The sequence below is a fragment of the Anopheles darlingi genome, chromosome 3 (assembly GCF_943734745.1).
Source record: "Anopheles darlingi chromosome 3, idAnoDarlMG_H_01, whole genome shotgun sequence".
Lineage (NCBI taxonomy): Eukaryota > Metazoa > Arthropoda > Insecta > Diptera > Culicidae > Anopheles > Anopheles darlingi.
Window position 1 is genome coordinate 52533033 of NC_064875.1, and position 24009 is coordinate 52557041.

The 24009-nt window shown below is 50.0% G+C and overlaps 5 protein-coding genes across 9 annotated transcripts in view; 2 read left to right on the forward strand and 3 right to left on the reverse strand.

The window, feature by feature from the left end:
* Window positions 1–4788: 4788 nt before the first annotated feature.
* LOC125957318 (dynein regulatory complex subunit 6-like) lies at window positions 4789–7590 on the reverse strand. The gene is made up of 3 exons (XM_049689944.1): window positions 7250–7590; window positions 6977–7168; window positions 4789–6912 (listed from the first exon to the last, which is right to left on the reverse strand). Exon 3 carries the CDS (start codon window positions 6902–6904, stop codon window positions 5150–5152), a length of 1755 nt encoding a protein of 584 aa, XP_049545901.1. The 5' UTR covers window positions 6905–6912; window positions 6977–7168; window positions 7250–7590; the 3' UTR covers window positions 4789–5149.
* Window positions 7591–8013: 423 nt separating this feature from the next.
* On the forward strand, window positions 8014–8523 carry LOC125957352 (small integral membrane protein 12-A). The gene is made up of 2 exons (XM_049690003.1): window positions 8014–8269; window positions 8334–8523. Exons 1-2 carry the CDS (start codon window positions 8140–8142, stop codon window positions 8468–8470), a joined length of 267 nt encoding a protein of 88 aa, XP_049545960.1. The 5' UTR covers window positions 8014–8139; the 3' UTR covers window positions 8471–8523.
* LOC125957338 (probable RNA 3'-terminal phosphate cyclase-like protein) lies at window positions 8514–9890 on the reverse strand. Its single transcript, XM_049689982.1, has 2 exons — window positions 8976–9890; window positions 8514–8903 (listed from the first exon to the last, which is right to left on the reverse strand). The coding sequence occupies exons 1-2, from the start codon at window positions 9783–9785 to the stop codon at window positions 8553–8555; spliced, it is 1161 nt and encodes a 386-aa protein (XP_049545939.1). The 5' UTR covers window positions 9786–9890; the 3' UTR covers window positions 8514–8552.
* Window positions 9891–10058: 168 nt separating this feature from the next.
* Window positions 10059–14506, reverse strand: LOC125957305 (transcription initiation factor TFIID subunit 2). 2 transcript variants are annotated; one of them, XM_049689924.1, is made up of 5 exons: window positions 12428–14506; window positions 11737–12360; window positions 11274–11666; window positions 10454–11210; window positions 10059–10379 (listed from the first exon to the last, which is right to left on the reverse strand). In XM_049689924.1, the coding sequence occupies exons 1-5, from the start codon at window positions 14179–14181 to the stop codon at window positions 10146–10148; spliced, it is 3762 nt and encodes a 1253-aa protein (XP_049545881.1). In that variant the 5' UTR covers window positions 14182–14506; the 3' UTR covers window positions 10059–10145. The 2 variants fall into 2 exon arrangements, with proteins under 2 accessions (XP_049545881.1, XP_049545880.1); XM_049689923.1 differs by having other exon boundaries at window positions 10059–10382.
* Window positions 14507–14629: 123 nt separating this feature from the next.
* Window positions 14630–24009, forward strand: part of LOC125957319 (cyclin-dependent kinase 14) — a 106715-nt gene continuing 97335 nt past the window's right edge. Inside the window, exons 1-2 of one of the 4 annotated variants that reach the window (XM_049689947.1) lie at window positions 14630–14716; window positions 15662–16119. In XM_049689947.1, the coding sequence (XP_049545904.1) occupies window positions 15867–16119 (253 nt within the window). In that variant the 5' untranslated portion in view covers window positions 14630–14716; window positions 15662–15866. Of the gene's footprint in view, window positions 14852–15496; window positions 15516–15661; window positions 16120–24009 lie in introns of those variants that run through there. The other 3 variants (XM_049689946.1, XM_049689948.1, XM_049689945.1) reach the window with 3 other exon arrangements.

A 24009-nucleotide genomic window follows, 5' to 3' on the forward strand; every position in this document is an offset into this window, starting at 1 on the left:
TTTCACTGTTATAAGGAAAGTTATCACCATCCTTTCGACTAATAAAAAATTGCAAAACATATTTTTTGTAACTTGTACTACAAAATTAATCCAATTCATATAACATATAAGATCGTCTATCACCTGTACGATAGCGGTTGATGTGCTATCAATCGCAATATGACAATAAACCCGAAAGGTAACATCCCTTTACTACTCATCCTTCACATTGATGATGAATATTGAACAACGCTCATATGCAGCGAAACAGATACTTTATGCCAAGGTCTATGATGCGATAATGACGTTCCCACAACGACCTGCGAAATGATGCGACATGAAATGATGATATCTTGCCGGATTCCCAATAAAACGAAAAAATAATAATTAAATATTGTATGAGAATATCAGATAGAGTTGTGAGTACTGGTAACCTAGGTTCCGTGAGCCTGCTAGCCTATAATGACGCGGATCAATTAAGCGGCTACCATGAGCTTCCATCAGAGAGAAGGAATGGGATTGGTTTACGCTGAGCGCAAGTTAAAATATGCATTGGCGTTTCCGTGGTAACATTCAGCAATCCTGGAATGAAACGTGATTCTGCGATGAATGCAAGCTGGTGCAGCTGCAACTCGGTGATTATCCTTTTCTGGAATTTCAAATTAAAACCACTTCTCATGTAACAAGGCATCCCAGTGGATGATCGATACAACCACCACCACAACTACCCGACCAATTTATTAACAAGCCACTTCACATCGATAACACTCCGAAGTACTTTAGGAATTTGGAAACTATCCGTTTGGCATAGAGCACAGACGCCTCCCACACTGCGGTAGGGATATTGCGCGACGATATCTCCTCCCTCGGGCTACTTGCGAATGCTGTTGGCGAGCGCCTCTTGAGTCAAAACTTTCCGATAGAACGGAACGCCAATGCCAATGCTTTCCTCGCGCTCGAACAACCCCTTCTCGACGAGAAACGCCGGTCTGGCCAGCTCCGGTCGCCTCTCCAGATAGTCAATCAAATACTTCACCGAGCGCAAGTGCCAGATGTCTTTGAACAGCCTTCTGAAGCTCATCAAATCCTCGGGAACGTCAACGCGCTCGACATCATCGCTCGTCTCATCGGGCAGACCACCACCGGATCGTCGTTTGGATCGCATCTTCTGACGTACCCTAAGAAATGGGACCCGCTTGGACACAGCGTCCACCAGCTCACGGTTCCGCTCGGTCGCTCTAGCGATCCGATGCTCTAGCGACAGCTCCGGCAGTGCCCATTCCTGTGCCACCTGCCCCGGAATGGCCCGAACCTCCTTCGGTGCAACGGTAAGCGCACGGGACAGCTCATCGCCCGTCTCGATGGAGAACAGTTGCCGCACGATCTGGCTCGTGATGCTGGACCGTTCCAGCCCGAGCGTGTTGAGCCAGTCGACGAAATCTTGGCCCGCCACATCGATCAGCTGCTCCACCTGGTCCGGACGTGGCATCGCTGGCGGTCGCTTCGTGTCGTACAGTGGCGAGCGCCACTGGATGCGCTCGCCGGTTGGCTTCCGGTGAAAGTTTTCCATCCAATTTTCCACGCGCTCGGGCATTGGGCGCGGTTTGGCTTTTGCTTCTATCGTCACCTGCCGCCACGGTTGGGCGACGTGTGTTCCGGTGTCTTCCGCTTGCTTGCCAGTCTCCGTCGTTCCGTTCGGTCCCGGTCCGAGGTCGTGAACTCGGAATGGATCCTTTGGCACAGCAGCCAGGCAACGGTTTATCCGTTCGCCCAGACGCTGCGATACCGCACGGTCCATGGTGCGACGGTCGATTGGTTTCCGTTTCACTTTAAGCTTCGTGAGGCACTCCAAGTTTTGCAGCACGACGTGCTTGCCATGGTGGCTGTCGTGGTTCGTTTCTGGTGACGGCGAACTGACGACGCCATGCCGGGAAGGACAAATAGAACCTTTCGCTCCGGATTGCATCTTCTGACCCGAGCAAAACAGCGACCGAGGTTCAACGATGTTTTTTCGAGATGCTTTCGAGGCGACAAAAGTTGCTTCGGTTGCTTCGATGGCTTGGAATGCTTGGTCGTAGCGACGCCGTGAGAGTGTTTCGGTAAAGAATGACCGTACTAAAGAGTCGGCATGATTAGCATCGCGCCATACTGTGCGCTCAAATTAAGATAAAGATTCCGTCTTGCATCGTGTTTTATATTATTTTATGCAAGTGCTTCTTTTATTACAACAAGCGAGTGAACATGCCAGAGGTAGGTGTTAGCGACAGAAAAATTGCGCGCGTTCTCCCCCTTTAGATGCCACCCAAAAGTTGTCCGCGTTGGCATCACATAAAACTCTCTCGAACCGATAAGACTCCCACGGTAAAGAGGGCAACCGTGGGGTCGAGCGTAGCAGAAATGAGGCAGCGACTCTTGGCAGTGGTTAGTGTCGCAAAGCAGGGAGGCCACAAAAACGGTGGCCACACGATGCGCCACATCACAGTAGGAATAAAGTGTATGATAAATATTTGCATTTAAAAAATGGCACCGGAACCGGAAGCACATAAAAAAAAGCTGGAGGCCAATGCCACGCGAAGGAAGAAAGAATGGGACAAAAAAACACAAACTATTATGTTGCGCGGCTAGACACGGGCATGTTGCGAGTGCTCGGAGCACGGATTCGGTCATCGATTTTCGGTTTTTAACTTTTTGACTACTTTTTAACCAAATCGATGTTTGCGAAGTTGAAGCAGATGAGATTGACTTTCGACGCCGACATGTGGATTCGTATTTTCGAATAATGCTTAAAGCTAGTTCCAGGAGTTTATTTTAAATTTATTGAACTTGATATCTTTAAACTTTTTTTAAATTTTTTCTCATGTATTAAATAGATTTTGGCGGCTGGATTTAAGTATCAAAAATCATTCAGGTACAAAGTAAATCTTCTAATAATTAGCAAGCATCGAGCGTTGTGCTTTCGCACCTCATGATGAAGCCTTTCCACCCTCTCTTACTCATCATATCAATTTCCATCTTCTGGCCAATAGTAGTGCCAAAAGTTATCCTATCGGAAGTTTCACAGTTCCTCACCGAGCATCTCGCACCACCTTCAATCTGTTACTCCGATCTTGCCAACATACGCATGGAGAAAGTTTTCATCTATATGACAAAAGTTTTACACCGAATCGTCCACTTACCGAATCCATATCGAGTGCTTGACGCACACAATGTGGACAATTTACAGCAAGCACTCGCTTGCTCCTTGCTTCTGCATCCTTGGAACAAGGAAATGCCACTACATATCGGTTCATCCAGCAAGCGATGCTTTGATCAAACTGCCACGGTAATCATGTGACATGATGATGATGGCGGTGATGATGGAGAAGCTACGGCTACCAATACGGTTTGTGTATTCTGAGCACGTTCGTTAACATTTTTGCATTAAAAATATGAAATGCCAATATCAATATGATTGCTTCCTGCTGCATCGCTCCAGCTTTCACGTTAACACAGTTAAGTGTGTTACGCTGTGATTGGCTGCAATACGTTTGAAGAATGCAATTAATTCCGTGTTTTTAATTACAAACTGTGCTCCAATAATTACTGGAAAATGGTCACCGAGGTTCTCATCCGGTCCTTTGAAGCCTTTGGTGGCGGGATTTATTACGATTTCATATCCACTTCGCCCAGAGCGCCTCATAATTAACGTTATAACTGCTTCAGTTGTTTCAGTTGAACACTGATAGTAACGAACAGTCTTTTGAAAGTTAAGTATTTGAGCTGACATGCAGTCGGTTTTTGAGCAAAAGTATTTCTTAATCATTATTTCAAGCACTTCAGTAATTGGCCAATCGAAAAGGTATGCTCATCACGTTGGTAAATTAAGTAGGAAGCTAATTTTAAGTTTAGTTAGTTTCCTCGTGCAATGAGTACCAGTAGGTCAACTAGCTAAACCTGTGAGCTCTAGAGAGTTTGCCAAACCTGCCCGAAATCTGCTATGTCCGGATTCAAACATCGCAGCGACGTCACTACATCTACCGAATGCATAAGTACTGCGATGCATCGGATTCACGGTAGTGGCATTTTTAAACGATCCCAATCTGCTGGGACCTTATTTTGCCTTCCGGAACACGCTGGAACTATTCATCTTGTCAACTCATGGAGGACATTCTAAAGTCTTACTTGCGAACGTGGAACGACTATGTCGCGCTGAGGGAACAGCAGTAAACTTTGAAGGAATGGTTTTGCTGCCACCGTTTCTACTCATTTACCTTGGCTGTTGTGTGACAATCAGGTCGAGTGGAATAGAGGCGAATACATGCTACATTAGGTCACGCTTGCGTGAGTGTATGTCAAGGCAAATTATTCCAAATCCACTAGCGAAGCACGTTGTAGTTGAGCGAACCAGGTCCCTTGACTATTGTTGAACAAATACTAATCTTGGCCTGTCTCCTCGGAGGGTTACATTTCAACCGTCTGTTTCTCAGTCGAATCATGAGAGAACACAGGCTAAGTGAGTAGCCCAAATACAGTCATGCTGTTTTCACTCAGTAATTAGAAACTAATATTAGCACTTACGAAGGAGTGGCATCGTTGGACATCGTAAAACTCCCTTAGCTCCTTGCCTTTCCAGATTTAGTTAAAAGAACCTGGTTAGATTTAGAGTACGAATGCAGGATATGTAGATTAGTATTGCGAAATCATTCACCAGATTCACCATTTTTCCAACACATTTCAGAAACATTCGAATGCCTTACAAATTTATTTATTTTTCGCACTTCGGTCATCATCATTTCAAAAGCGCACTCATGCAAACAACATTGGTTTCATTAATAAAAGAAAAACAAACTTTATTACTTATCTCGCGAAGGAAAAAACACCTTCCTGCATTGAACGCGTCTACGAAAAGCTATCTCTCGAACTTCAAAAATATATATATATTTGTATACATATATTTATGTCTTAGATGTGTGTCGTGTTTTCTGATGTCCATAATTACAATTGAACTAGGTGTTGCATGATTTTCTCCGCTGTCCCAAATCCGATTCTCCATGACGGTTGATGATGTTCTCCTGCACCTTTCGCCCGAAATAACAGCAATACGTTAAGCTCAAAACGAAACAGTAGCTAAGCGTATCGGTGTGTGTTCCGGTTACATTTATAAATGTCACCGATGAGTCATTGCATGACTTCAAGAGGGCGACAAGTAGAGCGATCGTATCGTTCGCAAACCACTCAGCTGACCTTTCGCATCGTCACTTAGCTGCGGGCAACTCATCATGTTAAGCCAAACGAGACACCGACAGTGGCGCAAAATGTGCTCGATCGAACGATCCGTGAGCATCTTGCAACTTTCGAGGTTCAGTAGCTTCAGGTGCTTTAGATCGCGACACAGCGACAGCACCGCATTGTCGCAGATACGCTTGCACGCATCGACATGGACGTACTCAAGCAGCGGACACTCGGTCACCAGCGACGCGATGCCCGCCTCCGTGATATGCAACCCGCGCAAATCGATCTTCTTCAGCAGCGGAAAACTGAGCGCCATCAGCGTCTGATCGGAGAGGTCCCGGCAATGGCTGAGGTTAAGGTAACACAGCCGGCGCAGGTTCGTGATCGGGTAGAAGCGTATCCGCTCAAACGGCATCACGATCGTATCGAAGACGTCCCGATTGAAGAAGCTATCGCTGATGTCGAACGTACGCTGCAGGTTTAAGTACTCGAGCGCGTTCAGGTGCGAGAAAGCCAGCTGCAGATCGTGAATGTTCTCATACGTACACTGGTAGAGCGTCAGGCTGCGGATATTGGGACAACGCTCGAAGAACCGGGGTAGAATGTTTCGCGAAAAGGTGGCTGCCGATACGTACAGCTTCTCGAGGGAAGCATTTTCGTATGCGCTCAAATCCAGGTTGCCCTTCACGTGCGTGGTATCGGTGATCTTGAGATAGTTCAGCTGCGGGAGATTGGCGAGAAACGACTGGTGCAGGTTACTGATCCGGGAGACCCGCAGCTTGATGCGCTTCATCTGCGGTAGGAAGGCACTGAGAGCCCGCAGAAACTGTTCGTCGGCCGAGAAGAGGTTGTCCAGGTTCAGATGCACGATCGTCGGTTGCAGCCGGGCCAGTTCGAGAATGTCACGCTCCTTCAGCTCGCTGCACGATTTCAACGAAACCTTGCGTAGCCGTAGGCTCTCGATGCGCGCCAGCTGATGCAACAATCCGCTGCTGACCTTCGTATAGCTGAGTGTGATTGCATCAAGGGTCGCTCGTAGCGTGGCCACAAATTCGACCAGCTGTTCACCCCAGTGTTCGTATGAAGAAAAGGCTAGTTTCAGTGCCTTGAGCGAAGGGCAGATGTGTTTGAAGACATGGAAGAACTCATTGTACACAAAGATGGACCGCAGTGTCAACGAGTGTAGCCGCTCGAGGCGAAAATCCAGTGTCACGTTGCGAATGCTGTGGTCCTCAAATTTGGTGGCTTTAAGCGTCAACGAGCGCAAGGTGGAACGCATGTGGCGTAGCATGTTGAACAGTGTATCGCCGTTCAGCGTACAGTCATTGAGCGTCAGCTCGACCACGTTTCCACCGATCGCTTGCCACAGTTCTGTTGCAGGACCGATGGTGCATGATTTGAAACACAGCTTCTCGAAAGTGCTCCGAGTGATAAGCAGCAGGGACCACTGTTCGCAGCCTTCCTCTATCTGACAGTTCCGCAGAGAAAGCACAAAGCGGTTCATCAACGTTCGGTTGTTAATGACGATTTCGTACCAGGCCACACAGGTTTGCCGCACCGAGGCTAGATCGGGCATCCGCAGGTTCAGAAAAATGGTGGTCAGCACATCCGTGGGTAGACAGGCCACGGTGGTGGTGCCAGCTCCATGTTGTCCTCCGGTGCTACCGTGGCTGCTGCTGCTGGTGCTGCTCTCGGTGATGGACTCGGTGTCCATCACGACGGCTGCAAAAAGAGTTTCGGTCAGCAAAGACTCCTTCGCGAGCCCCTCCACGCATGCTACACTTACCCGGGCAGTTGGGGAAGGAATCTTGGCGAAATCAGGGAGCAACACGAACGCACGATTGGATAACGCGGAACAAAAGGCTACTACGCAAAAAGTGTTTTCTTCAACTTTGCAATCTGTTCGCTTCTGTTAGTAGTTATTATCTAGGCTATTTATCCGTACTCTTAATTGCAGGAGATCTTGTCGTGGTGATTGCTGGAAGGAGAATTCGATCGTTAGTGCAACAGATCCTTGCATAATCACGATCCTTAAAGCTTGCCGGTTTCCGAAGGTTACCTTTCCAGACACCCGAATCTCGGCCGCAGACTTCTGTACACTCTGGGATTGGCTTTGAGTTGGTTCCGGTGGTGTTGTAAAAGGATTTAGAATCCTTTTACCTGCTTTCATCCTCGGGTTTCAGCTCGGTCTCTTTGTGAATCTCGGCGATTCTCCAAGTTTCTTACAGTTTTCCGACCCACATTTGCAAAGAAAACGAAGGCGGGAATTGGGAAACGACTTGAATTCACTCATATCACCTTTATCTTGATCAAATTGTCCAAGAAACCTAAAAAATTCTCATTTTTAACGCAATTTCACGGAGCGTACTCGGAACAGAAAAACATTACTACAGTGCCACGCAGCCCATTTTTTGGTGGAAATTTGGAATTCTACGCATATTTTCCCTTTTTTAGGCACAAAATGCTCATATTTTATCGACCATCACTGTGGCAATTGCTTCGTCGTTTAAATTCCGAGGTGCGTTTCTCGGAACTTTCGACTCCTCGATCCGTTTATTCGTTGAAGTTGAATCGCGCTTGTGCTTAAAGTCAAACTGTTCCCGATTTCTGGCTTTATGACTAGCTGTTTAGGTATTTTCCCTTTTAATTCATCATTCCAGAGTGATTGACGGTTTGTCTCTCGTCCATAAAAGGACAACACAGCGAATTTTCCGCGATCTTCTCAAAATGCTATTTTCAACCGATTCGAGGCCATTTTTACGACATGTCATACTGCGGTTTGCTGGACAAAAGTGCATTTTTCACCTGCTTTATGGCGCACTTTTGTACTTGGGAGACTCCCGGCAAAAATCCAAAAGCGAGTTCTAGCGAGTACTTCTTTCCTCCAGTATCTATTAATTTGTGTTATTTTGTGTCCGCCCGACACAACCGGTGCCGCCCAGCAGCAAGATGTGGCCCTTGATCATGCAATTCCTTCGTTCAAACGCCGCGTACATCACCCTCCCCGTAGCGGCGGTAGTCGGCGTGATCGGATACAACATCGAGAGCCTTCTCTCGGACAAGTACACTCCGTACAGCGGTAGGCTTATGAATGAGGACCCTCCCCGGATCTGTGTGACCTTACTGTGCTTCATTATTTGCAGCCTCCATTCAGGAGAAACGAGCGGAACGTATCACGCAGGAGGAGCGGCTAAAGGATGCGACGCACGTCGAGAAACTCGTGTACAAAGAGAACGTGCTGGGCCGGAACCTTTCGCCTTCGTTGCAGAAAGAGAAATGATGAGCTGCGGAAGGGTAGTCCTGTTCGTTAATAAACGTGTTGTTACTTATCAATCGACCTTTATTTCCATGAGGAATCGCACTCAGTTTACGCGCTTGCTATAGTTGCTGTAACCGATTCCGACGCATGTGAGCGTCACCTTGTTTGATCCTGCAAGCTCATCGCCATCAATCAGCTCGTCCGACTCGTCTTCGACGGCATTCTCTAGTTTGAAGGTAATACCGAAGAACTCCCGTAGATGCTGTAGAAAGTAGATCGTGTACTGAGACAGCGGCCCGATGAGAAACTTGGAAACATCCTTCTGGGCTAGCGCCATGTAGAGAGCGACGAGCCACTGGAAGGCGGAATCGACGCATCCGCCACGATAAACCTCGTCGAGCAGTCGCATGCCCGCATCCCGTCCCACATCCTCTGGTATCGAAGGGTTGCCTGGCTGTAAGATGACAACGGTTTGAGATGAATGTTAACGTCTTGTCAGCAATCAATGAGCAGCTGTTGTACTTACCTGATCCATCGTTTTGCAGAGGGCTTCCGCGGCGAAGAAGGTACCGTCGGTTGTTTCCGCTACCAGATTGATACCGTAACCGGGACTGTTGCCGGACCGCTTACCCTTGTGCTGATCGGTATTGATGTAGACGTCGGGCAGGAAGTTAAGCATCACGCCTTTCGCATGCTCAACCGCTCGGTTTGCCATGGCGGGACTCACTTTACAGCAGTAGGCAGTGCCACGTATCCGTTTGACCATCGATTGTTTGGTGCATTGAATGGCTTTCAACTGTTTGCGAACCGGGCAGCGAAACGTAATCTCCCCACCACCATCCGGCATCATACCGCGTTTCAGAATCTTCAATTCCAACCCATCGTCCACCAGCAGAAATCGCTTCAACGTGGGCACTGCGGATGCTTTGATGTGATCGACCGACGGGCACTCCTTGCTGTTGGTCACTCCCGTCAGTGTGACCTGCAACGGATTTTTGCAAAACGGTCCAAGCGCCAGCAGCACATCCAGGTAGTAGCCGATTCCTCGTCCGGGATCGCAATCGTGGTTTATGATTCCGCCGGCCAGCAAGCCCGGTTGGTAGAGAAACGAACACCCATCCCGATCCACCCGGGTGCGTGTTCCGTTCGTCACTTTATCCAGCAGCTGCAGAAGACTCATTTCGTAGCCCTGCAAACCGGGGTTCGTCTCGTCGAGCGATCGTATTTCGCGCACCTCGATCGGTTTGCCGCTCAATGTCGATAGCAGAAGGCGCTGCTTGAGGAAGTTGCTGCCCTTGTATATCAGGAAACTGTTCTCCTTTCCTACGCACGTCATGGCTGGGGTGGATTTCGGATCCTTTTTAAGCAAAATCCGAGGAAAATCCGAGGAAAATCTGGCAAAATCCGGAGACGAAGCACAACTTGGTTGCCGGCAACGATCGCACGTGTTTACGGTTTTCTACTTTTTTTCCTCCTGTCAAACTGCCGATGTGGTGGTGGCACTTCCCGCCCTCTTTGGAATTCATAATTAACGTAAAAATGCTAGCTCTTGTTGTATGGAAAGCGCCCTTTATGTGAATTGCAGATAATTTCAAAAATTAAAAGCGTGTTGGTCGTTTGAATTGTGGATTTTTATTTAGTAATTTATCTACATTTTAAAGATAACGTATGCAGAAAAGAAAAATAAGCCACCCAGTTACAACGTCAAATCGACCGTTGTCGGATTGCTGTCCCGGCTGGAGCTATCGGCCGAGCTGAGGGTTTCCTGAGTCTCCTCCCTGATCACGCGCACAATATTCGGATCCTTCTTTTCCTTCTCTTTGCTCTTGTCCCGCTCACGATCCTTGTCCCGGTCGCGATCCCGGTCCTTGTCCTTGTTGTGCTTGTGCTTATGCTTATGTTTATGCTTTTTCTTGTCCTTCTTTTTCTTCTTCTAAAACAAAATTCAAGAACAAACCATTGAAGAGCAATGCGAACGGCAGGATACAATAAAGGGTACTCTACCTTGGATCCGTCGGTTTTCGAAGTGTTTGGATCGGATAGATCGCCACTCATCTTAGCACTGGCCAGTGATCCAAACATACCGGGCTCGAACCCGGTCGGTCCGGCCGGTTGCGAGCTACCCGTGTTGATGCCAGGAAGCGAAATAGAATTATCGGAGTAAAACTCTGACTTCATCTTCTTTGCCGCTGGTTGTCCCTCGTGTGCGCTCGTCGGTGTATCCGTATCATCCAGGTCGATAATTTCTTCCTTAACCGACGGGGCAGGAATTGGTGGCGGCCCGGAAGGGACATTCGGATTCGTCGCTTTGCTTTCGTTTTCAATCGCTTCCGCCTTAATGCTGGCCTCCATTGTTTCGATGATGATTTGATTCTCGCGCGCAACACGCTCGTTTTCTTCGCGTTCCTGCCGACGGAGATCCTCGGTAAATGGGGAAACCTCGCGACTTTTCGCGGCCGTTGCCGTTGGCTGTGAGTTTGTGCTAATGCGAGGTACATCGTATGAGTCCTTTCGATCGACGGGATCCGGTGTATGGGAGCGTTCCCTTTTCGGCACACAATACGGCCCGAGCTCGATTTCATCCGTCGACGGAGAAGCACGTCGACTGTTACGGTTCGAACTACCGAAGCTCTGTTTGTGGACACGCAACAGATTTCCTAACTCCTGATTCGTCAAACACTGGGGCATTCGAGTACCGTACAGGGCGTAATAGAGATCCACCATATCGCACCGCAGCTTCGTGTCGTGCGAAAGTTTGGTACTGCAAAAGGGAAAGGTGAAATTTATTGATTTCAAGTATCATCGACCACGTGATTATACTTACTTCATGTTGTCGAAAATGCGCAACGCCAGTTCCTCGCGATCTAACCGATGCCGATTGCTTTTATCGAACGGCATCGCATCGATCAACAGGCGGCCTAGCTGATGGCGTGCCATTGGGTCCGGATCCGTCTCAAGCAGCTCGATCAGATGCTCCAAATCCTCCCACCGACCATCGATCTTTACGTAATCGACCAAACACTCCATCGCGGCCAGACGCACATCGATGTACTGGCCGTACGCTGCGTAGCTACGGTAGATCTTCGGATTCGTCGGCAGATGACCACATTTCTGTAGCTTCCGAATAACCTTCAGACAAGCAATCGAAACCGTGTACTTGTACGACGGTAGATGCTTTTCTAGATTCAAAATCCGTGTAACCTCCTCCAGTACAAGCCTAAAAACAGAGAAGTAAGGAAACATATTAACGCGCCCTTTTTCATTCATGCTCGTGCGACGGAACCTACTTTGCATCAGCCGACAGGTTCTCCGATGAAAGCGCTCGACCCTGGTGCACGACGGAGATGATGGGCGTGATCGTGTTGCCGAGTGCCTCCACGAGTGCCGCGCGATAGTAGTTGTCCGAGTAGTGGTTCTTGGAGTTGTCATTGTACTTGAAAAGATCGAGCAGAAAGCGTATCACCTCCGGTGGACAGATACCGTGTGCCGTACGTAAGCCAGCCATTGCGACGGGGATCGTTTTTTGGAGGAAATAGTGCTGAAAGTTGGTAAAATTGTTCTGTCGTATGATGTGAGGCGCACTGTAGGAGCCGAAAAACTTTTTAAATATCGTCAGCATTGCCGGTGGACCCTGCCAGGAGGTCACCATGGCGTTTGCCACCTTCGTAAGGCAAAGGGCTGCCTGACAGCGCACCTCGTAGAAGATACGTTCGTTCTCGATCGTATCGGTAAGCGCAAGGCGAGCCTGTGGAGTGGCGTACTTCTCTAGTGCTTGAATCGCATCGAGCTGAGCGGTCACATCGCGCTCGTGGCGCAACTGGAACTGCCACTGAAAGTCCGGCTGCTCAATGTTGACCGAGCGAAGTAGGGTCATTTCGGGATCGAGCCGTATCCACAGCACCGGGGATTCACTAAAACGAATAAAACCGATTTAATAGGATACGTTCTTCGAAAGCGGGCACTGACACCGACACTTACGCCATGATGGTAAGATCCATATCCACCTCTTCGCCGGTACAGAGCGGGATTTTCTTCTTTTTGTTTCGCCGACTCTTGGAGTGGCAAGTAATGTCGGCCTTCACAATAATATTTTCGATCTGCAGCGTGTGCTTGAAAGTACCATCCAGCTCCTGCAGCTGAATCAGCAGCGGTCCCACGTACTTTCGGACTCCCCGCTGGTTCACACAGTCCTGCCGGACCTCGAGTTCAATCGTATTACGCTTCGAGTTGAACACGGAGGTCATGGTGAATTTGGCATGGCCACCGGTGCGTACCCACTGATCGATGAACACGGCCATATCCTTGCCCGTGACGGTGAAAATGGCCTTCGTGAACACATTAGTCGAGATCAGCAGATGGCCCCACAACCCGGCACTGATTTTAGTGCCGGCTGCGTTCGAAGCAAGCGCTAGCTGTTTGTTAAACACCTGCAGCAGCAACTCCAAGCCGATTCGGTGCTCCAGCATACGGATGACCAGGTGAGCCTTCTTGCGCATCAGCACAATGTACTTCGGTGACATCGTGTGCAGGTTCTTGATGGGAAAGTAGAACGGATTATCGTTGTATGCCTTCATCGGAGCCGCTGGTAAGTTGTTGATGCTCGAGATGGCCGGTGGAGCGGGCGGTTGGCTACAGTCCAGTATGATACCGCCGTACTGTTCCTCGTACCGTACCACTTCTGCCAACTCGTCCCGGATCCAGGCACGGTATGCGTTGTTACCGAAACACTTCTTCGAGTGAAGACCACAGAGGTATTCGGCAATACCGCGCGCTAGCCACGCATCGGACCAGTTCTCCATCGTGATGAAGCAGCCGAAAAACTGTTCCGCCACCACCTTCGACATCACTTTACGCGAATGGAACGTCTGATCGATGATGGCGATCGAGTGGAGCAGATGCGTCGACAGGATCGTCATCGTCGCGTACGCATTGCACTCGCTATCGATCTCGTCGACAAAGACCTGCTTGTAGCACGAAAACGGGTAGCGCGTCGAGAGAGCTTCCTCGTAGAACTCGAACGCCTCGTGCAGATAGCGTACCGTGTTACGCATCAATGGTAGCAGGTGCGGAAGGCAGAAGTGTGTCACCTCGTGCATGTGTGGATCGACCAGTATCTCGAAGGCACCGATCGCGAGCGCAATGTTCGGTGCACATACGGGCACCGAGAGGGAGTAGTGGAAGGTTTTGCGACGCAAATCCGGTGTCATGACGGTCTCGAGCAGCTCGCCGCACGAGACGGCCGTCATGTTTTTGTCCACCGTGAACTCGAGCTTCCAGGTGCACGGTTCCGAGTAGCTGTCGATGCAGGGGAACCACATGCGTGACGAGTTTTCGTGACCGTACGTGAACATGTGCGCACCACGCTCTTCCATCGTTCCTTCGCCCTCCGGTATGACGAAGTGGATTCCACCGTGCGGGTTCTCGAGCGAAAACTCGATCCCCACCCGCAGTCCCCGACCCTCGCGGATCAGGTACTTTGCCTCCACCGGTACGATCACCACCAGCTCGCCACCGTTCTGATCGGCATCGGTTTTGCGAGCGACATCGAGGTGGGACTTGGAAAAGAACTCCAGCGATTTGTTTTTCTTCTCGTCCTGGCAGATGTCCTGGAACGGATCGAAGTAGTGGTACTCGCACTCGTAGCTGTCGTTCAGAATGACCCGGTAAATGCGGCACTGGCGGCAGTTGAGCTTAATGACCGGCAACCAATCGCTCGTCGGCACGATGGTCATCTCCACGAAACCGATGATGCTCTTCTGCTCAAAGTTAATCCCGGTCAGGCTGAGAATTTGGTGCGCTGTAAAGGAAGGAACGAAATCTGCCGGTCAAACGGTGGCATGGTCTTGATCTCCCCCGAATGGATACTTATAATTTGAACGGCCGCGCCGGGACCTCTTCGGCCTCCTTCTTCATGATGATGGGTTTGATGTTGGGGTTTCTGCAGCTAAAATTCACTATTTTATCATCGCGACGCCGCCACGAAAATCGGGATGTTTACCAACCGCGATGCGATGACACAACCCGTCACCACTACTAACGCACGCAGTGACGTTACCTTTCACCACCACACACAAGCTGTATAAAAAATCGTGCGGCATGACAGCTCCAAAATGTGTTCGATTGCATACTGTGCTCTGCAGGCAATTCGCGTTCTTTTGGACGGTCATCAGGATGCTGTCCTGACTTCGCGAGCGGCTGTAGCAGCGCCCCGTGAATCGCTGCGTCGGATATTACCGGAAGAAGGACTCCCCTGCAAAACCATCCCTGGTAGGTGTCCGCAGGTGCGCAAGAGGACGACAATTTGACGAGTGCTGGCCATTCCTAGGGCGATGGCATCCGCCACCGTGGGCTACGGCTGCTCGTCGTAAATCGTCGTCTGCTGGCCGAACGCAAAGTGCAGTGGTGAGTGCGATTGGCCGCGAGGTCAAAGCCGTGGGGACCGTAACTTTCGACCGCAAAGGTGCTGCCGGTGCGTGTGTGTCAGGTGATCGATCGTCCACACGGGTGGGGGCATACGCGTCGATCCAGGGCCACCGGATCTGCTGTTCAAACGAGAGGGTACTGGGGCTCGGCCAGCGAACGACCGGGTGTGTGACAGGTTTATGTTCGCTTCCGCCAAGAGGAGGGCTCTTCGCAAAGGTGTCGTCGCCAACAACAGCAGCAACAGCAGCAGTGCCAGCACCAGCACCAGCAGAAAAGCAGTTCCAGCGAAAACGGTCGTCCGGCTGCTGGGTGGAAAACGGGAAAAAGAAAACCTCGAATCTCGAGAATCGATGCCGAGGTAACGAGAGCAACGGAAGCGAGAGGCAGCTAACCGTGTCGTGACCGAGTGAGTGTGCGAGCGAGAAGCACTGCTACGAAGGCAAAAAGAATAACAAAACACACTCACGTGAAGAAGCCGAGATGGTCGCGGTCGCCGTCGTCACCGTCGTCGCTCGTTTCCGTTAATTTCGGATAGTGGCTGGTGCGTGCTGGCAACCCTTCAGTAGCGGGGCAGTTCATCATCGATCATCGCCTGCTGCTGTTGCTGTTGCTGGTGCATCGAGAAGGTGCATCCCTGTTTGTGGTGCGTGCGTGCATGCACGTGCATGTGGTAGTGATTGTGGCCGGGACGGGCCGGGGGGCTCATCAAGTGCATCGGCGTGTTTTGGTTGGGACTGGCCGCTGGAATTGCAGATTAATGATTGTTTTTTTCTCTGCCTGTCCTCTCAGCAGTGAATCTTTTCCGTGCATCGGGTGGAATCGGGGAGGAAAGGAGGTGTTTTTTTTTGTGTTCGGAAAGCCGCGGCATTCTCCAAGGTCCCAAAAGAGGTGCCCAAGTGTCATCCCTTCTGGTGTCGTGCGTTCACAAGGCCCCGTGTATGGGTGCGCGCCCGCGTGTGCGTGTGTGTGTGATTAGTGTAAAGTTTAAGTGAAAATGTATTGCAACGTAGATAAAAACCAACCGAGCACCGGTGGCAGCGGTGGGAGCAGTGGTGTGAATGCTAGTGGTGGTGTTGGTGGAGGAGGAGGAGGTGGTGGCGGAAACAACGTGATGATGGGTGGGATGGTGGGATTAAGTGGCAGTATGGGAAGTGGAAGTGTTGGTGGCAGTGGTGGTGGTGGAGTTGGGCTCGGTAACAACACGGTGCCACCGAACAACGCCAAGCAGCAGCAACACACGAAAGAAGGTAAGTGACGCATCACGGCGAGACGGCCGCCGGCGACCCCCCCATCCCCCACCCTTTAAGATCTATTCCTCGCGTGTAGTAGCCCCGGGCATCCGATCCTTGAGGCAACCTCTACCCTCTCGAGTCTCCGCCTCCGATCCGATCATGTGGGTGAACCAGCTACGAATTTGTTGCCTTACATGTCCACCTTCATCTTCTGCTTCGTCTGCTTCTTCATCTTCTGAGGTGGCCGCGCTATTTCAAGGTTGCACCTTTGTCGCCACGCCATCGCGAAGAATCGCGGTTGGTGGTTTGGCCACGCCACGGATTTGCTCTCGATCGTCTCGAGCCCCCCGCCCCGGTGGTCCGTTCAGCGATCGCCGAATGCAAACATCTTGAAAACGCACGACCGGACAGGGTATTTACGCCAGCATATCCACTCGGCTCTTTATCTATTCCCCGACCTAGATTTCTGATAAGAAAGTTGGTTTGCCACCGATTGCTGTTTGTTTCCCGGAAGGGAAGGGGGCTTTGGCGAGTTTAGGTTTAGTCGGATTTGCACCACCCCGCCCGGAGGCTTGGATTGCGATAAGAACGGCCGCCTTGCCTTCCACACACTCACACACGCCGAGAAGGAGGTACCAGACACCTTATTGGCAACCCAGCGCTGAATCATCTGCGCGCCCAGCCATGCACGGTATATACTCGCTCTGCTCGCCAAGGTGCCATGATCTTATGCTGTGTGTGGTTCGTGGTGCATCGATCCATGCCAGCGGCCGGTCAGCAGAACGTTCTGCCTGTCTGCCTGTCCGGACCAGCACGGTTTTGATGCTCCTGCGAAAAAAGGCATCGAAAGAGGTGCACAAGAGGAGCAGAGCAAACAAAACGCAGAAGAAAATCGCAAGAAACGAAGCGAAATGTATGTGTGTCCTCCATGTGGGAGAGGGTGGTTGTGTGTTGAAGGCCGGGGAGGGCGCGCATAGCCTGAGACTTAGCAGCAGCAGCAGCAGCAGCAGCCACCAACCGCCGTCGACGTCGTCGCCTTCGCCTGGTTGTCGCGTCGGTTTCGGTCATGTGAGCTGGCCCGGAATCTGGTTTCACTGCCTTTGGGGGGGAATCCTACACCAACGACGACGACGACGACGATGAGGAGGAGGAGGACAAGGAGGATCGCCGCCAGCAAAACACCCGACCGGCTGTTTCTTCTTCATCTGGCGACCAATGATCACGGGCCCCGTCGCGGTCCTTATGCTGGTCGCTCCCCCGAACTACTGCCGCAATGCTGGTGCGAGCGTGAAAATGGTTCTTTTTATCATAAAAAAAAAGTAAAACGTTTTGTTTTTTACCCGTCTTTTACTCAACCTTGTTTTCTTATGCTGGCAAAATGGGTGGCATAATGTGTCTTGGAGTCCCATTTACCGACAGCATTTACGAATTGCACCCGCTCTGCCGGCAGTTTCACATGCCAAGAGTGTAATGATCCTCAGTGTGCCTAGCGCATCGTCGGGGCATCGGGTTGGTGCTGTCGCCACAGAAACCTGATCTTTCCCAGCCGTGTCAGCTCAAAAGCCGCGTGGTGTGCACCGCCACCACGCGAGCAGCAGACGAAGCAGCGACATAAAATATATGCTCCACGAGCCCCGAGCGTCTGTGTTCGTGTGGCCGCCTTCGAGTGCATGAAGCTGTCGAAGCCGGTGCGGGGACCACGGCGTGTGTTGTGCATACGCGGTGAATCGAAGTGAACCGGAAATTTCTATAATTATTGCGAAACTCCTCTGAGCAGAGACCCTGCGACCCGTGCGAGGAGTGTCGCTCGCCAAGAAGAGTAGTCGTAGTTGGCGACTGTTACATATACTTAGCAACATAACAGGGGGACCATACAAGAGAGAGAGAGAAGTGGAGGTACCAACGGTGGATTTTTTTGTCGCGAGAAGCAGAAACCGACTTCTGGAGATTCTATTTGGTTTTATGCTACTTCAGCACAACACAGCACACACACACACACACACGCGCGCGCGTACAGATAAGTGCACGTGCACCGTCCTACTTTCTATCGTACGGAATGAAGAAAGAAAAAGGGGGTTTCTACATTTTTTTGTTATTATTTGTTCTTAACATTCCCGGAGCAACCGATTTGGGTTATCTCGCTGGCGGATATAAAGAGCAGATACCTTGGCACTGTTTCGCACGGGGACGGGTCGGTGATGCACTTCTGCAGCTCAGCGTCGCTAAGTAGCCAACTCTAATCCAACATTTCCTCCCCGGGCCGGCTACTGTGTAAGGCTTCCTATCAAGGGCACAGCCATGCGGCAAACATCCTTGGGCTACTTTGTTTCCCATTTTTTTCTCGCTGGTTTTTTGTTTGTTTGGAGTGTGTCTGCTCGGCCACGAGTTTCACACGGCCGCGCGTTATCCCGGTGCCGATGTGCACACGTTAGCACCGGTGGAATCGGAAGGAAGTCACACGAATGTGCGAACGAACGAGATGATAGCCCACGTTGCACCGTTGTTGCCGTCGTTGTAATCGAGTCGCCTCGGTAGCGCTTGTATGTGCCGTTAAATTTGTTGGCGTATTTATGGGAAACGGATTCATTCATGCGCGCGCGAGTTGCTGGCCTGCAAAAAAGAAACAGGAAGAAACGCTTTCCATTTTTTTCCCCACACCGTAGAGAAATACCCGGTGCGCGGTACTAAAAGAACTTCGTTCCCCATTCGTTCATTCGGTCAGTAAGCACCAAGTCAGAATTAATGCTGCGTGAGCATGTAGCGTTGTCTGTTCGCTGCTGGAAATCCTGGTACGTTTGCGTTTTTGCTGTACTTATCGTGGTGGCAGTTCATGCTGCGACGGAATGCGACATAACGGGGGCAGTCGAATGATGCTGGAACATAAATAAAAGGAAAAAGAGAGAAAGAAACTGTTCTCGGCAACTCGGATCGTTAGCACTTCCGGCGTCCGCACTTTGAATGCCGTGCGTTTTGTTTATGTTCCTCATTTTTGTCATAACATGCACATGCACTCAGCATAAGCTCCATTGGTTAAGTGGACACTTCAACCGGAAATGCCATTTTGCACGAGAGATTGATTTGTAAAATTGCCAATTCCAAGTAATGGACCGACCCCCATGCCGAAAGGGTTTTATGATAATTAAACATACATTTCCATGTATACCTCACACGATGAAGTACATTTCATTAGTTAGTCCCCTTCCATCGGTACTAGTTTCTCTCAGAGATTGTGCTAAAAGAGGCTAAATGCAATCTTGGTTGAGAGTTTTTTTTTCCTGGATGCACATTCCATGGATGCATTCACAACGGCGGCCACTGAAGAGAAGAAGAAGAAGTACGCTCATAATTGATTGTATGCACGCCGAACCGCGCTCTGATCGCTATCTAATGCATTTGGCGGAAAATGTGAGTCCCTCACCGCCATCATCATCATCATCATCGTTTTCCCTTGCTCCGCTCGCTCACTTATTAATCGAGACCAAGTGGACCATCGAGAAGTGTACGTACACTACTCGAGTGCTCAAGAAATCGCCGCTAATGCCGATGGTTTTAGAGCACTCGAGACGCCGAAGGGGAGAGGGACGGTTGGGAGGCGGAAGTATCCCGCATTGTGGTTGATTAATTGAAACTAACTGACCGCAAAATCGACCGAAGAGGAGGATCGTTCCTCTCGGCAAAAAGGGGTTTGCTGCTGCATCTCGGTATCGCACCATTTTATGGAGGGGGAGCGTTTATGTTCCTCTCTTCCGTTCCGTTCCGACCGTTTTGTGCCCGTATGCATGTTGGTTTTGTGATCACATGCCAAATCACTATTTGTGGTGCGTTTACAGTCGGTGACCACATGCTGGTACCAACGATGATTTTTGATAATTTGTTGGTTTAATATCTTGTGAGAAGGATTCTTATGGTCATTTTCGGTTTATTTAGCTATAGATGTTGTGTATTTTTTGTGCAGAATAGGTAAAAGAGAGTGCATTTCAAAGCTACAAACCCTATAGATTTTCATAATTCTTCAGAAATTGTTAGTGGAATTGAGATTGATAATTTTCAATGGCCATATGACCTATTGTCGTTATTCTGTAGAAAGAGAAAAGGGCCCTTGACTCTTTGAGTTGATAACTTCGATTTTGTTTGCCTAAACGAATATTATACTCTTAGTGAGTAACTATTGTTGTTATTCCTTTTGTTAAAAATGGAATTTTCTGCTGCACACGCATAGAAATAGAATCCTATCTATAAGTAAATATGTTATCCTGATTCACTATAAGCCATGATGCAGAGCACATGGTTATTAACTATTAGGACTGACTGTATGTCATAGAGCACACATTCCCATTGATCCTAAGTTGAAATATTTTGATAAAATGGTAATTTTTTTACTCAACATTCGCATGTATCTTTGCCCTTTGATGAGCCCGGTACTCTTCAGTGTAAGTATGTAATTAAACAGCTTATCCGTCCACATATTCATTACAACTCGTGAACTCTACCGGTAATCCAATCATTCTGCCAACACAAGAGCACACACACAACACACACGCTCGGTATAAAGATGATGGCATTATAATTAAGAAGGATAATCAATTACACTCCGTATCAATTACCGCGATCGGCCAATGGCAGTGTGACAGTAGGCATAATTATAACTGCCTAATTTGCATAGCTATTTGGCGTCAAAAAGCCCAGTAGAAAGGTGGCCAGGGGGACGGGGCCTCCCTGGCGACTACTACTCATCATAATATCTCATCGCGAATAATGTGTGGCCCTTCATCCGCGGCCGAGCCTTCGTTCTCTGTCCCTCTTTCTGTCTTGCTGTTTTGTGTCACCATTATTGGCATTACAGAGGCAGGGTTCTCAGTCCCTTGGGGGGGGAGGGGTGGGTGATGGGTTTGGCTTGCATAACGCTTCGCGCCGGTTCTGGAAACGATCGATCGATAGCAAAGTCTCCCGGACTGTGCCTCCTAATGCTCCTTACACCGGATTCAAACAAAGGTCACAGTAATGATGATGTTTACGATACATCCACCCACCACCCTCACAGTCCTCCTGAGCATGACCGATCGATGACCGCCATGACGAGCGCAATGTTTTGAATGCACTTTCTCGCCGGTTTCATAACATTACGGTGCATGCAACGGTGCAGGGTGTTAACCACGCAAGATTAACTCCAAGGAATGTGTGGCATTTGCGGGTGTGCGGTGTGTGTGTGTGTATGTGCGGCCCATTCCAAACATAGAACCACACAATTGCATCGTGGTGCTGCTGCTGCTGCTGCTGCTGCTGCTGCTGCTGCTGCTGATGGAAAATCGGCTTTCCCTCTGGTGACGATTCAGAAGAAATTTTGCAACGCGGTTCGTTCCAAAGTACCCGAAAGAGAGAAACCATCGGAAGCAGCACTGTGTGAATGTGTCTGTGTGGCAGTATTTATAGGAGCAATGTCCGATGTTTTCGTCCATCGCCGTGCTAGCTGGCTGGTTCGCATTTTACCGGTCCCGTCCGCACCGTGGACCGGCTTAACGGATCGTTTATTTTTGTCCCCGTCTCGCAGAGGCAAGCGTGTCGCGAGCGTGTCTCAAAACGAAACGCGAGCGGCAACGAGTGAGGAAGCCTCTTCCCATGATGAGCACAGCAGCAGCAGCAGCGCCAGTAAGCCATCGCCACCATCTTCATCCCATTAATCACGCGACCACGTGACTGGGATTTAATTTTATTTAATCGCAAACGCGTCGCGAGATAAGTGATTCTTTTTTAATTAACGAAACGAGCGCAGATTGTGTCTTTCGGGAGGAGAGTGTTCGCTAAGAGGCTGTAGGCCACTCCAGCGGTGGCACACAACCACTTCACGAGGCACAGCGCGCGAAAAAAAAAACCCACACACACTCACACACACCTGCCTAATAATAAACCACCAACCGCGGAATGGACCAACCAAACCCGTTCCACGTGATCCCCGGAATGACGCGAATTCGGTTCGATTGGTTCCCCGCCGTGCCCCGTCCCCTGCTGGAGCACAAAAATCGGAACCAAAATCATTTGGCACCTCACGTTTGTTTTTTTTTCGCGGGGTCACATGCGCGAGCGCGCAGACCTGCGCCCGCCCAGATGGTCACCACCACGATGAGTGCCCGGTCACGAATACCAAATTTGCGCACCCGGTGAGAACGGTAGTAGCGCTCTCCAGCGACGTTTGGTGATGATGAAACGCGAACCGACACTCCGGAACCGCGCAACGTCCGTTTTCCGTCGGGGCGGAAGGAGCGGAGGCAACGACGAATCGTCGTCAAGGTGTGAACCGTTTCTCCAACAACTACCACGGTTACCTCCGCTATTCCCAGGCCTCCCCCCCACAGGGAGGTGACATTCGAAGTGCGCACAACCGTAACAACCGCAAATTTGCAAATTAATCGTCATCAAATCAGGGGCGGCAGCGGCGGCGACCCCCCCTTTTCGCGAGCATTACCATGGCAGAGGCATCTCGGCCGCCATCGGAGCGTTAATAATCAGTTTCTTCCAAGTGTGCGCAGTACTTTTGGGTTGCTGGAGAAGTCGGCAAAGTTTATCATACGCTTAGGCGGGCAAGGGGGGGGGGGGGGGGGGCGCCGGGATGGTGAACAATTGGTGCGCGGTGCGCTAGTTGCCCATTTGAAGCGTGAAATGAACTTCTATCGCTTAGCGCGCTGGCGCTGCTAACGCTGCATGACATCTCATGCTTCGCGGTCCCAAAATTGCTGATGCTGCCGAGAAGTGCAGAGGTGAGAGAAGAGAAGTGATTGGTTTTGGTTCTGCTCATCGGGAACGATTTCAACTACATTGGCAGAAATTTGAGCGCTACTCCCCGACTTGGTAAGGGACAGTTTAGAGATTATCATCATCCCAAGATTGTGCATCGTGGAGTCGCGCAGTACCTGTATCAGGGTGCTATTGTGTCAGCAAGATGTGTCGCCGTATAAGCGTTTTGTATCATCATCTTGCCTCCCCTACAAGGATTGACAATCCCGTTTTGCCCATAAGTGGGGAACTCCGGCAGACCGTGAACCCTGCAGACCAGCAGCTCGCTCCTCCGATCGCATCACCGACAGGTCACCAAATTATGGCTGGGCAAATCCTATGAACCATATCGGTTCGTATGCCTATTCCTACTGCTGCTGCTGCTGCTGCTGCTGCTCATTAGTTTTCTTACTTCTACAAGCCCGAGGAGGGGGCACCGGTCTCTACTCTACTGAGTGATTGCCATTCGTTTGTCATACGCGTTGTGCTATGTACATCTTCTGTCACAAATTATCTGCCAGCCATCTGGACCTGGGGTTCGCTACAGATGTTCTTCCATTATTGCTCCGTCAATCTTGCCACCGTCTGCTGCCGTAGCTCACGTTCGCTTGAGTGTGTAAATGGGTGAAGTAGAACACAATAATGTGCCTCCATGTCGGTCCCATGCACGTGCTGCCACCTGTGCAGTTTTCTGGGACCGTAGAGGGTGAGGACCAAGAGAGCAGGACGGGGTTACAAGTATTACACGACGTTGACAAACTGCATTTCTAATTGATGCACTAATAATGCAGTGCATTTACTCACTTACGGTCGCCAGTATATCGCTAGACTAATGCTGCGCCAGGTCTCCTGTAGGCTGCGAACCTGCGAACACGACGATATGTCGACATTAATAGTACTACTTTTAGTATATGGACCATATTTTACCATTTTCCCCGATAACGGATTTTCGATGCGCCTAACCATACGAAGGCTCCAGATGTTTGTCCATTCTTCTGGGGCTTTATTTGGTGCGCCTCCATTATCCAGCCCATTACCCTCTCTCACCACCGATCACTGGTTGCATAAAAGCAATTTCACTGTTCTGATGAAGTTCCGAAGTGGATTTTCGGCGCAGATTTCCCCCCTTCCTCTTCT

Coding starts and splice junctions, on each gene's coding strand:
- LOC125957318 (XM_049689944.1), bottom strand. CDS start 6,904: ATGGACACCGAGTCCATCACCGAGAGCAGCACCAGCAGCAGCAGCCAC.
- LOC125957352 (XM_049690003.1), top strand. CDS start 8,140: ATGTGGCCCTTGATCATGCAATTCCTTCGTTCAAACGCCGCGTACATC. Junction 8,270..8,333: donor CAAGTACACTCCGTACAGCG/GTAGGCTTATGA, acceptor CATTATTTGCAG/CCTCCATTCAGGAGAAACGA.
- LOC125957338 (XM_049689982.1), bottom strand. CDS start 9,785: ATGACGTGCGTAGGAAAGGAGAACAGTTTCCTGATATACAAGGGCAGC. Junction 8,904..8,975: donor TCTGCAAAACGATGGATCAG/GTAAGTACAACA, acceptor GTCATCTTACAG/CCAGGCAACCCTTCGATACC.
- LOC125957305 (XM_049689923.1), bottom strand. CDS start 14,181: ATGACCATCGTGCCGACGAGCGATTGGTTGCCGGTCATTAAGCTCAAC. Junction 12,361..12,427: donor ATGGATCTTACCATCATGGC/GTAAGTGTCGGT, acceptor TATTCGTTTTAG/TGAATCCCCGGTGCTGTGGA. Junction 11,211..11,273: donor CGCATTTTCGACAACATGAA/GTAAGTATAATC, acceptor TCCCTTTTGCAG/TACCAAACTTTCGCACGACA.